Here is a 12,010-nt window from a genome sequence, read left to right as displayed (position 1 = left end):
TGTGTGTGGGGGCGGGGGTGGGCTTGGGGGGATGGTTGTCTTCACCCTGATTCCAGAGCTGGCATGGAAAGTGTAACAAACACCCAGGCCAAACTCAAACCCACCAAAGAGCAGAGAATGGGACCAGGAGACTGTGCTTCCCAAATGGACTCAAACAGTTAAATGGATCCTGGCAATTAGAATAATCAGATAATTAGATTGTGACTCTGTGGGCCAGAGACAGAAACCTGTCTTGGCTAAGTACACTTGGTAGCAAAATGCACTTGGTGATGAACAGAATGGGCTCTCGGTTAGCAAAGTATATTTCAAATGGCCCCCTCCCCCACCCCCAAATTCATGGCGTACACATTAGCAGCAGAAGGGCTTTTGCCTGGGGCTCCATTAAAGCATCCATTCCAAAGACCCACTCTCGGTCCCACCATCACCATTGCGCCTCCCTCAACAGATTTTTATTTAAGAACAATGCGTTTCAAGCACAATTCTGTCGTGAATAACCTTTAAGGGTACATTTGTCTTTCCCCTGCTTCTTGCAAACAGTGCGTAATGCACGAGCACATTTGTTGGCTATAAAGGTGTACAACAGCGATTTTTGCAATGACAGTGCGGAGAGGGAATATGAGATCTGTGTGCTAATGAGCTGACACTGCAGAGGCTGGGGTGATGTAGTGTGGCGTGCACTACAAGTGCACAGCGGCAAGACACGGGAGGGGACCGAAAGGGAACTGATGTTTTCCTGAGGAACCAAAATAGTGAAGCCAAGCCAATGGGACCCTCGGTGTTTGCACACCCCTGAATTCCTAGGATGATCTGGTGTTCAAGGACCAGACACATGTAATTTACAATGTGTGTGTACAGCTCTTTTCCTGGACACTGATGGTGGGTGGATGGATGGCTGTGGGCCGATATGAATGTAGGCAGACTGAAATAAAAAGTTTCACACTGTCCTTCTCTCTGGGGCTTTGGAGCTACATTGAAAAGTACGAACCGCAAACCCAATGAATCCCTACGAAATGGAAACACGCGCTCCAAGTGAGATGAGTCTCTTTGAGAAACTTCAATTCACCTCTCAGCTGAGATCCCAAATGAACCACTCCTCAAAGCCAGGGAGGCTGTTATTGGCCTCTTCATGCATGGAATGACGTTGGAGTGTGCTTTAAGTAAATCTCTTGGGGGTTGTGCAAACATTGGTTGCTGGTGAAAAAGAGTCCCTAAATAACTGATGCCCGGGATTCTTTGTCAGAAAACCCTTTGAATACATGGAGAGGCGGGGTGTGTGCAGAGCTGGAGGAGAGAACAGGGATACACACAGAAGGACATAGCATTTGTTTACTCTTTGGGTATTTGTTTACCTGCATAGGAATGCCAGAGAAAGGATGTCAGACTCTGGGACTTGAGATGAACTCAAATCCAGTGCTAGGAAAAGCCAAATGTATGGATTCTGAATGGGCCCAGGGGAAAGTTAATGTTTTGCAAGCCTGTGTCATATTGAGCCAGAAAGGAGAGATGGGTGCCCAGGTATGGACCCATCTGGGGTGTTCTCTAATTGTTCCTACGTCTCCGGGGAGAGACAAGGCACAGGACACAGGGATTTCTGTCATGGCAATAGGCGACATGAGGATAGTTAATTGGACGTATGGTACCTGGCAGGAATGTCCAGGCTACAATAGTGGACTAGAAGTGTACACTGGCATCCAAGATGTTTTGTCTCTACCTCCACAGGGAGAGGGGGATAAGGAGATTCTATGTCTGGCTCCCTTGAGCCCTTGAAATGACTGGCTGTCGATTCAGAGGCCATCAGACTGTAGTTGGACTAGTTGTCTTTCTCATACAGAGCCACTAGGCATCACCTGCCAGAACACAGCTTTGAGATCTGGCTCCTATTCAATGACTGTGACATTCAGAGAGGACTGTTTAAGGGATCAGAGGAGATGACAGCTTTCCCCCTCTGTCCTTTGAGCTGTGAGGTCATGAGAGTGCAACAAGCAGCTGGGTACACATCACTGGTTTCGGGAGATTTCTCCTGTGCCTGTGCACGGGCTTGTGTGTGTGTGTGTGTGTGTGTGTGTACATGTACCCATGTCTGTATTTGGTACAGCTAAGGGCAAGGTCACCTTTTGGTTTCTGTTCTTGTCACCCAGGAGCCGCCACTCTTTTCCCATCCCCACCCCCTTCAGTCCTCAGCCATAATTCAGCCTGGGTAAACAGGAATTCTATGGATGTAGGGCAGGGATTTTGATGCCTCTGTTTGGTTTTCCAAATTTATTTCTTTATTGCTCTGGTAAGGCAATCGGGCAATCAAATATCAATATGACCGACTTATTTCCTGGGTTCAAATCTGAGTTTTTCACATGGCTAAGATAATTTCCTGATTGTTCCCTGAGTGGGGTTTCAAAGTCCCTCAACTGGCCCTCGATTGACTGGTGCGTCAATCCAGTTTAACTTTAAGAATGGAACTGAAACCCTGGAGAACAATCATTTCTTAGAAACCAAGTGGCTCTCTTATCCCCGTACACATCAGTGGAAAAACATGGAAGGACAGTGACATGAATGTTTCACTGTTATCAATGATAATAAATTCTGGGAGTTATGCATTTGGTTTTAAATCTGTTTTAATCGATTGCTAGGAGGCTGTAGCTGAGATCCAGTCTTTTGACAAGATCACAGCGGAGCAGGATCAAGAGTCAGATGTGAGTTATAAGTGCTGCGGAGACAGGCAGGGATTACCGAAATAAGATGCAAAGTAGAGACAGACATTTTGTAACTTTCACACTTAGCTGGAATTAATAAGTGCCTATTTTTGTCAATGTTGGAAAGCCAAAAATGTCAAATACGGAGTATCTCAGAACATGTGCATATAAGGATCTGTACCCTCAGCTAAATTTTACTTAAAGCTGACAACTGTCACATTTCTTGCAAAGGACTTTACCCTCACGCCTATGGTGCAAGCCTTCAAGCCCGAGGGGGGTTATGCCCTGTAGGGCCTGCTCAGGAGTGTTTGGGAATCACATCGCCTTCCAGGCAGAAAGATTCCAAGGCAGTCCCAGCCAAAGTTTCACCCAGTGGAACATCAATGGCGGCTCTCCCTTTGGGGGTGGGGGAATGCAAGTCGCAGCAGCTAGCAAAGCAAAAAGCCTGCTTTGTGCCATCAATAGCCTCCTTGTGGGGAAAACTTTTCCTGACATCAACTTAGCTGAAGAATTGCCAGGCTTTCTCAGCGAATTTAGTTCAAGAAAACCCCTTTGTCCCACAGGGTATTGGCCATTTGGATCCCTGTGGTCTGTTTTCTCTGAATGTCCCCTTGCCAGAGGAACAATCTGGGGGCGTCCTAGGTGTTTCAGAAGAGGCATTGGAGCTGGAGGAATGCTTTGCTTTGGGTATTTCAGTTTCTGCTCCCACCCTTCTCGCTTCAAGTTAAAAACTGTGTGGTTCTTAAGGGGGCGGGGGAGGTGGTGGTGGGGGGCTTGAACACCACAAGGGGAGGAAGAACTAGTTTTCCAAATATTCAGCTGAGTGCATGATCTTTGCCTTGCCCCTCCATTGGCCAGGTGTTCATCACTTGCAAGTAGTTTATAATGCGATCAGTTGCTATCAGAGGTCTCTCAGTAAGAAAAGTGATAAAGTCTAGGACAAAAAGGGGCCAGGGAAGCCAGGCCATTCTTTCCCTCAAGGTCACTTGTTTGCAGTATTTCTCCTACTTGGCTGCTCTCTATTAGGTAGTTGTCAAATTCAGCTCATCCTTACAGCCAGGCACTAACTTTGAGTCCAGCGATGTGCTCCCTGAATTGACTCAAACCAGAAGCTTCGCCTTGCTTTAGTCTCATCCGTAGTGCTTTCCCCAAACAATCATGTTTCCCCCATCCAGAAAATAAACAAAACACACAAACAATCAAAGGCATGAAACAAGAATGGGTATGGAGGAGGGAGTGCCAGTTTAGCTGGGAGGTAAATGAAACTTTTTCAGCCGGCATTATTAATGAGCGTGTCCCTTACAGCCTTGCCCCTCACTCAGTAGTATCCTCCAGAGTTGATGTATGCCGCAGGAAACCTGGATTGCCTAGAGTCCCTAAAATATGTCCACTGGGAAGCCATCCCTCCCCTAACAGACAGAGACTGCAAACCCCAGCCCAAATGCCAAGGAGGTCTCCCAGGTCCCAAAGGGGGGAAAAGCCGATCTACTTACAAGCATTAGTCACAGAAAAACTATTGGAGGAATCCAGGTGATCTACGTGGTAATTCAAATGGAAGGGCTTCTCGGTGGTGTTCTGGTTGGTGTTGTATAACTGCACAGCAAAGCGGAAAGCGCTGTGCTCCTGCACGGTGTTTCTCATGAAAAGTCCACCTAGGAGCAAAAGGAACAGAGATGTGGCTGGTGCCCTCAGGTCCTTTGAGAGATGAAGGTGCATCACTGTGACCTCTCACTGGGGTTGGGGTTTGCTAGGGATAGATTGACTGTCAACCTGTGTGTCTTTCAAAAATTCAGATGTTGGCTCCTAAAACCCTGCATCACCTCTAAAGCTAAGGGGGATGGAGTCGGGAGAGGGACTGGAGCTAATGAGGAAAAGCAACCTGGGGAGAAGGGGGCTAGGAGGCTGCTTTGGGGCCCGGACTGTGGAACTGGTGGAATTGGGGGGAGAGAGAAGCCAGTGGGACTGGGTCCTTTCTTGGGCTCCCTCCCCAGGCGCCGAACCTCGCCAGCTGGTCCAGCCTTTCCTGGTGCAAAGGGAAAGGTGGGGACGAGGACCAATTGCATTCCCCACTTACCCCCACCCCCACCCCGCGGACCCCATCCAGTTTTTCTGGCTCTAACAATATAGAGGGTGGGTTCCCTGGGGCAACAATTTGAACTTCTAGACTTGCAAACACAGCCAGAAGCCCCCGCGCCCTCCCTCCCTGAGTCCCAGAGCCTGGCCACAGATAGACACAGAGGCGATTCAGGAATTGGTGGGCTGCGTGACTTCTTGGCCGCACACTCCCTTGCTCGCCAGGCTCCGAGTCTCACCCCCTCCTCCCACCCATTGCTCCGGGCTGCGGCTGCCTCTCAGGCTCCCACCTTCCCTGAGACTGTCTCATCTCCCTGCTGCTGGGGGATGCAGGGTGCCCGGGGCTCAGGGGACGCGCCCTGGCGCTGCCAGACAGACCGCATCTCCCTGAGACAACTTCCTGGCACACACACCATGGCAAAGTCCAAGCTGTCACTCTGGGGGCCACCCCGCAGCCCCTGCCAGCAGCCTCTCCACTCTTGAGGCAGGCTTTCCCTGCCCCACTTGGCCAGGCGACCCCCCTCACTCAGTCCCAGCAGACAGACCCCCGCGGCTTTCCGGAGGCCCCCCAGACCCATCCGCTAGCCGCCAGCAGGGCTGGCTTCCCCAGGGGCTCTGCCAGGTGTCCCTGTGCTCTGTCCCTTCCCCAGGCAAAGCTGGACAGACAGGGCTGCTGAAGCCCCATCGGGACAGTGGTCTCAGGCGCAGGGGAACCAGTCCCCAGCTGGCGGGCGGGCAGGCTGGAGCTGAGCTTACCTATGCTGATGGTGTTGGGGAATCCTCCGTGAGAGTGACCCCAAAGCCCCAGGACGAGCCAGAAGAACGCCTGCAGCATGTTTCGCCCCATTTTCTTCTGCCCGGCCATGCTATGCTTCACAAGAAGCTGACAAGAGCATGGACACAACTCGAGAGTTGCCCAAATAAGAGCAGAAACAGGAAAAGAATCAGTGGGCTCCTACACCACCCCCCTCTCAACTTGCTCTAGCTCAGCTCACTCTTCCTTTCCACCCCACACTAGTCCTCCTCCGCAGCCGCCGCTGCTGCCTCCTCTTCTCTCCTCTCCTCTTCTTCTCCTCTCTCTCTCTCTGTCTCTCTCTCTCTCTCCCTTTCCCTCTCAGGCTCTCTCTCACACCCCCTCCCCGCCCCCCACCTCACTTCTGTCTTCACACCAATCTAGAAGGCGGGTTCATTGGCTGCAAGCTTGGTTTGCCAAAGCGATCTCTCTCCCTATCAGGAAGAGAGAGAGAGGGGGAGGGGGGGAGGAGAGAGCGGAAAAAGAGGAGAGAGAGAGAGAGAGAGAGAGAGAGAGAGAGAGAGAGAGAGAGAGAGAGAGAGAGAGAGAACACATCAAAAACTAAAACCCAAAGCAAAACCAAACCGGCAAAACATTGGAAAACAAAAACAAAGAAGCAAAAGCGAGAGGGGAAAAAGAACAAGAGAAAGAAATTATGAAGAAAATCTGAGACTGCCCCCCCTTAAAAGATGGTGGGTCTAAAGGGCTGGGGGGGGAATAAAGAGCTAAAAGGCTCACAGCCCATGAATCGGGCTCTTCCAATTGGGTCTGTAGGGGGGTATTGATCAAAGTTGATCTGACGTGGAATTAAAGCCACACACCGCTTAGCTCCACTGCAAACTGCAGCCATAGACTGCAAAGCCTCTGCGCTGGCGTTTGTCAACAGGGGAGATGGGATCAATAGAAAGACACCAGCCCGCTCTTGGACGCTACAGCCTTTTAAGCTTCAGTGGGCCCTTTCCCCCCAAATCTGCAATGCCTTCCCATTTCAGGGTCTGTCTGAAAGAAGAGGTCAATGTGTGCTGTGCGCGTGTGTGTGTGTGGGGGGGGGAGGCGTGTTGGTGGTTACTCAGGAGTCTTTGTAGAGACTCTGAGAAGCGGTTCCCATCACAATGCGCCTGAAGATGCTGCGCATGCCTGGTCCTTGCCGCTCAGTTTTTACAGCAGAGATCCGAGGGGAATGGACAACACTCCTACCCCCACAGCTCTGAGAGGCATGTCCTTTCCTTTACTCAGGAGCCTCTGTGGGATCCAGGGGTAGGTGAGGGCTGGGGTTGGGGAATGTGCTTTGGAGAGCTAAGAAAAAAGTACATGTGAGGAGATGGTAACTAAAAGGTTAATGAGAAGGACACTGGGTCCCACTGAGGAGGGAGGAGAGAAGCGTGGAAATGAGCATTGAAGGCAGTGAAAATTGAAGGAAGGTGAAGGTTGAAGGACTGGGTCTCTGACTGTCTTGCTCTCTTGGGGCTGCCTCTGGACCTAGCAGCATTGGCCCCTGACTTCTCAGTTCCTTTATCAATTTCCCGTTTCTTCTTTGACCTCTTAGAGTCAGAGAGTGGAAAGGATCTTTGACGTTATGTAGTCCTGCTTGCATAGCACTGAGGTGTGGTCCCTTCCACAGCATCTTCTCTATGAACTACTTGGTGTGTGGACACGTCTTGCCAGCATCTTTCTCCAGCTGTGAGAAAAAAAGAAGCTTCTATATCTCCCTCGGTTTTCACTCCTACACCACCACTACTCTGCAAGCTCCTGGTTTTCTGCTTACTTCCTTTCTCCTCCCACGCACTAGTCTCCTTTTTATAGCCTGCCCTCCTAGTGAAAGCAGAAGATGAACCGTCATTCAGTGTACAGCAAAAATGATCTACTGGCTGAAAAGGCAATGGGGGACATGGCACCAGCCTCTGTGCTAATTACTCCACATCTTTAGATTGGAAGCCACCAGGGGTCCTCACACTTTTTACACAGGGGCCAGTTCACTGTCCCTCGGACCCATTGGAGGGGTGGACTATAGTTAAGAAAAACTATGAAAACTTCCTATGCACATTGCACATATCTTATTTTGAAGTAAAAAACAAAATGGGGCAACAACACCTGGCAGGCTGGATAAATGTCCATGGCGGGCCACATGTGGCCCGCGGGTCTTAGTTTAAGGACCCTTGCTAGGCTGTAGCCTGCACAAGGAGGTCTCAAACACTCTGGAAACCATGAAAAAAAGGGCCTTGGTGTTCTCTGAAATGTTTATCCACTCTGATCCACTATCTCTTCCTGCCCCATCATGTATGGAAATCTTCTTGGGTGAAAACATTGAGTCACAAGTGGCTGATCTTGTGAGTCCGTTGTAGGGCACAGAGGCAAACAGAGACAAATGTGGAGAGTGAGATAACATTGTTCAGAGTAGAGGGAATATAGGCTTAGGAGACAGACAACTACATGTTCAAGTGTAAAATTCTACACACACAGACCGTGGGTGACTTTGAACACATCTCTTAACCTGGCTGAACCCTAGTTTTTTCATGTACAAAATGGGAACGTTAGCATTTCATTCTCTGGAAGTTGGTTGTGAGAAATGAATGAGCTGCTGCCGTGAAAGGAACAAGCCCAGTGCCTGACTCTGAGAGAAATCAATCAACATTCCTTTCCAGACTCCCTTCTCTCTTTGTCACCTTCAAAAGGTGCTCACTTTTCTGCTCCTCCACCCTCTCCATGCTGTTAATTTCCCTTTCACCACACCAGCTGCACTACATCCGGCTCTGCCTCCTGCTCTATGCCAGTCTTCCATATCCAAACATTCCCGATATCGCTCTTTCCCACGTCCCCCAGAGCCCTAGGAGATGATAATCTGGAAGCAAAATCAGTACCAAGGTTCTAATGGCAGGCTGTGACAACTTAACATGAATAACTCCCCTTATAAAGAGTCTCCACTCTGTCAGGCACTACATGCTCATTCTCTTGTTGCATGTTTCACAAGAACCTCCAGAGCCTTGTGATTTTAAGTGTGTATTTTCAGTGGGTGGATAATATATTTTTCACTTGAGGTGGGGTGGTTTTCTGCACACCTCACTTCACTCCTGAAAGCTACTCCATTCCTATCCCTGCTTGGCTAGCCATATGAGAAAGACAGATGGCTGGAAGAGTTATGAGGATGGATCAGTAACAAACAATGAGGGAGAGAAGGACATTTCCATGCCTCCGCAATTGAAAAATCATTCATTGAATGAATCATGGAAAATCCCATCCATTCCTCCCCCACTCACTCACCACCTTCCTTCCTTCCTCCCATTTCTTCTACCACCATCCTTTCAACTCTTGTCTTCCAGGGGCAACTGTGGGTAGAGCTGGACTAGTCCAATTTCAGCCTACAGGGCCCCGTGGCCCATCAGGAATCCTGCTGTTGGTTGAGAACCCTGCACAAAACGTACCATGTTTTAGCAATCGAGCCCTCACTGAAGAAAGCAGCTAGACCCTCTTCTAACATCTTTGGTTTTCCAACGAAACACTGGAAATTATGATAGTAGCATCATAACCAGTGAAGTTTGCCAACAAAGACCCCCAACCTAAGCCTCCCTGGGTAGTTAAGAGGTATCACTTCTGGATATAAGATTATCTGCTAGTCTTCAAACTTAGAGTTTGCAAGGGTAACCTGGCTCTGAGATACCATATAAATAGTGACAAAATAATTCACTGCTTTTCTTATTCCAAAGTCAAAGTGGAGTTCTCTTCATGAGCTTTTTGTGGCTTTCAAGCTTGCATTAGGGCCATTTGGGCAAGCAGAAAGAAATGTGGACCAACCAGTGGTGTTTGGGGGTGAGGTGGAGGTCTGTATCATACAGTAATCCTCGTCCTTGCCAACTTATCCCCTGGCAAATGAGGGCAAATGTAAGAAAAGTCATCTTGGTTCATTAGAAGGAAATGTAACCAAGATACTAAACCCTTTGCTTAGTGGGAAGATCATTTCCTCACTGTTTGCTTTAAAACTTTGATCTCGCAAATAAACATTGTTGACCAACTGCTTTATATCTAGCAAGCTGTACTGGACATTAAGGATGTAGAAAAGGGAAGCACGGTTTCTGCTTCCAGTGACTTCCACGTTCAGAGTAGGAGCCGACGTCGTCACTGGCAGTGACAATGCACTGGGGTAAGTGCTATGGAAGCAGTCAGCACGAGGTACCTCAGCAGCAGAGAGGAGGGTGCTTGCTTGAATATCTGAAATGAAATGTTTTCCTTATCCCAGATTCAGACCCAAACCATTAAAGAAGAAGATAGAGAGATGTGATTTCTAAAGACCTTTCCCGCTTTTCTATTCTATAGTCCCATGATTACATGAGTTGGATTATTGTCCTGTCAGACAAATGGCACAAACTTCAGCTGACATTCTCATCAAGAAAAACTCAGTGAGTGGGTGAAGGGAGACGTCGGACAGTGTGAGATATGACTAAGTAGTAATAATTTATAACTGATCAAGGGTTCATGAGGGAGAGGGAGGGGGAAAATGAAGAGCTGATACCAAGGGCTCAAGTAGAAAGCTAATGGTTTGAGAAGAATATGGCAACAAATGTACAAATGTGCTTGACATAATGCATGTGTAGATGGATTGTGATGAGAGTTGTACGAGCCCCCAATAAAATGATTAAAAATTAAAAAGAAGAAATAGTGAGACACACGAAGACTGTCTCTTTCACTTCCATTCCAAGATCCTTTGTGAAGATGAAAGAGTCCTGCCATATCGTGGAGGAGTTCTAGTGGTGTAGTGGGGTATATATTGGGGTGCTAACCACACGGCCAGTAGTTTGAACCTACCAGCCCCTCCACGAGAAAGACGAGGCTTTCTGCTCCCAGGACGATCTGCAGCCTCAAAAACCCACAGGGGCAGCTCTACTCTATCTGCTACGGTCACTATGAGTCAGAATGGATTTGATGGCAGTGGGTTTGGTTGGGCCACATTGGGAGTCTCAGGTTGGAAGTGACATTCGAAGAAATTGTGAGTGGCCCCATCCTGCTTCTCTATCATCCCATCTACTTAGTTATGCCACCCCATTTCAGAAACCACTTTAGAAACCCTCTCTCAGTCTGTGGCAGCCTTGGTGCTACCAAGTACATTCACAGCCCCAAGAAGCTGCAATTTGAGGCCTGGGTCTAGTTGGAGCTTCATCTTGTGATGTGTGGATCAGAGAAGCATTATGAACTTGGGTTGAATATGCCCAGAAATAGATTCATAGCAACTCCCAGGAGGAGGCAGTCATGCCAAGTGAGCAGTGATGTAGGGAATTATGTTTATCCAAATGGTTTTCAAACTGACTCTTTCTAAATGATAAGGGTGTTTAGAGCTTAAAATTTGCTCTGAAAATATCTCAAGGAGCTGTCTGGGGCAAAATTACTTGGAGGTAATCTTTTTTACCTTTAGTATTCCTACTTTCTTTTTCTCCTTCCAACCACTTTTTTTCCCTCCTGCAACTCCTTCCTCCAACTAAGCACTTTCACACTGGCTCCCTTAGGCACTCTCAAGGTTAATGACTGAACTCTCTTGACTTTCCCTAGGTTAGTTAGGATGCTTCATATTGCAAGTAAGAGAAAAGCCACGAAAACTGGTAAAAACAATAAAGGAGATGTGTTGGCTTATATAACTGGAAAGGACAGGGGTAGGTCTGACTTGAGAATTGATTGGATTCAACAGTTCAGACATCTTAAAAGACTTGTTTCTTTTCTGCCCTTCTTTCTTCTTCCCTCAAAGTTGCAAAATAACAATAGCATTTCTTAGCTTCATGGCTACATTGCATCTTCTTCTAATGCCATTGATTCATAGGAATCATATGACCTCTCATAATGGAATACTTAGGCCTCAATGACCTGAGCTAATCATAGGAAAACAGGATTATACCTCATTCACAGAACTGGTCAGTCTTCCCCACTACTAAACCACTTAATTAACACACAGTGGGGAAGGGAAATATGGAAGCTGGGAAACAATTACAATAATCACTAAAATCCTTGTTCTCCTAAAGGCTTCCTTCCTGAGAATTGTGGGTGGTAATGATCTTACTTTAGAACTACTCACAGGCCCCTGATGTTAGCTGAAATGGTGTTGTATTTCATACATTACAGGTAGATGCTAATTGGCGAGAGTCTTCTTTTATTTTAGTAACTCCACCCCTAAATTGACTCCAAGGTATATCTGATGGACATTTAATTCTGCTCTTACAAGAACCATTTTCTATTGAGTGGTCAGGGTCAGAAACTAATATAGAAATAATACCTTTTCCTAGGGTTAGTGACACAGAGGCTGCCAGAGCTTTTCAGGTAAAGATCTAGTGATTCCTCTTCATTTTCTTCTCAGGATGGGCAGAGATTTAGGGTATTATTCTGCAGAAGCATCAGAGAGGTTAAGTGAACATTCCAAGGTCACACAGCCAAGTGGCAGAAAATGGAATTTCTCCACTCTCTGGGACTTTTTCCACTAGAC

The 12,010-nt window shown here is 47.8% G+C and overlaps 1 protein-coding gene across 2 annotated transcripts in view; it reads right to left on the bottom strand.

Annotated features, from left to right (window-relative positions):
* Window positions 1-6,002, bottom strand: part of GRIA3 (glutamate ionotropic receptor AMPA type subunit 3) — a 389,236-nt gene extending 383,234 nt beyond the window's left edge. The window contains exons 1-2 of one of the 2 annotated variants that reach the window (XR_012781217.1): window positions 5,517-5,999; window positions 4,181-4,339 (exon numbers count right to left, since the gene is read on the bottom strand). Coding sequence is in view for 1 of the 2 variants with exons in the window: in XM_075539616.1 (XP_075395731.1) it covers window positions 4,181-4,339; window positions 5,517-5,625 (268 nt within the window). In the remaining variant the exon portion in view is untranslated. Of the gene's footprint in view, window positions 1-4,180; window positions 4,340-5,516 lie in introns of both variants that reach the window. The other variant, XM_075539616.1, reaches the window with a different exon arrangement.
* Between the last annotated feature and the right edge of the window lie 6,008 nt (window positions 6,003-12,010).

This window comes from Tenrec ecaudatus, chromosome X, assembly GCF_050624435.1.
Source record: "Tenrec ecaudatus isolate mTenEca1 chromosome X, mTenEca1.hap1, whole genome shotgun sequence".
In the NCBI taxonomy this organism is placed as follows: Eukaryota; Metazoa; Chordata; class Mammalia; order Afrosoricida; family Tenrecidae; genus Tenrec; species Tenrec ecaudatus.
The sequence above is the reverse complement of the archived record's forward strand: the minus strand, read 5'-3'. Positions and strand labels throughout refer to the sequence as shown.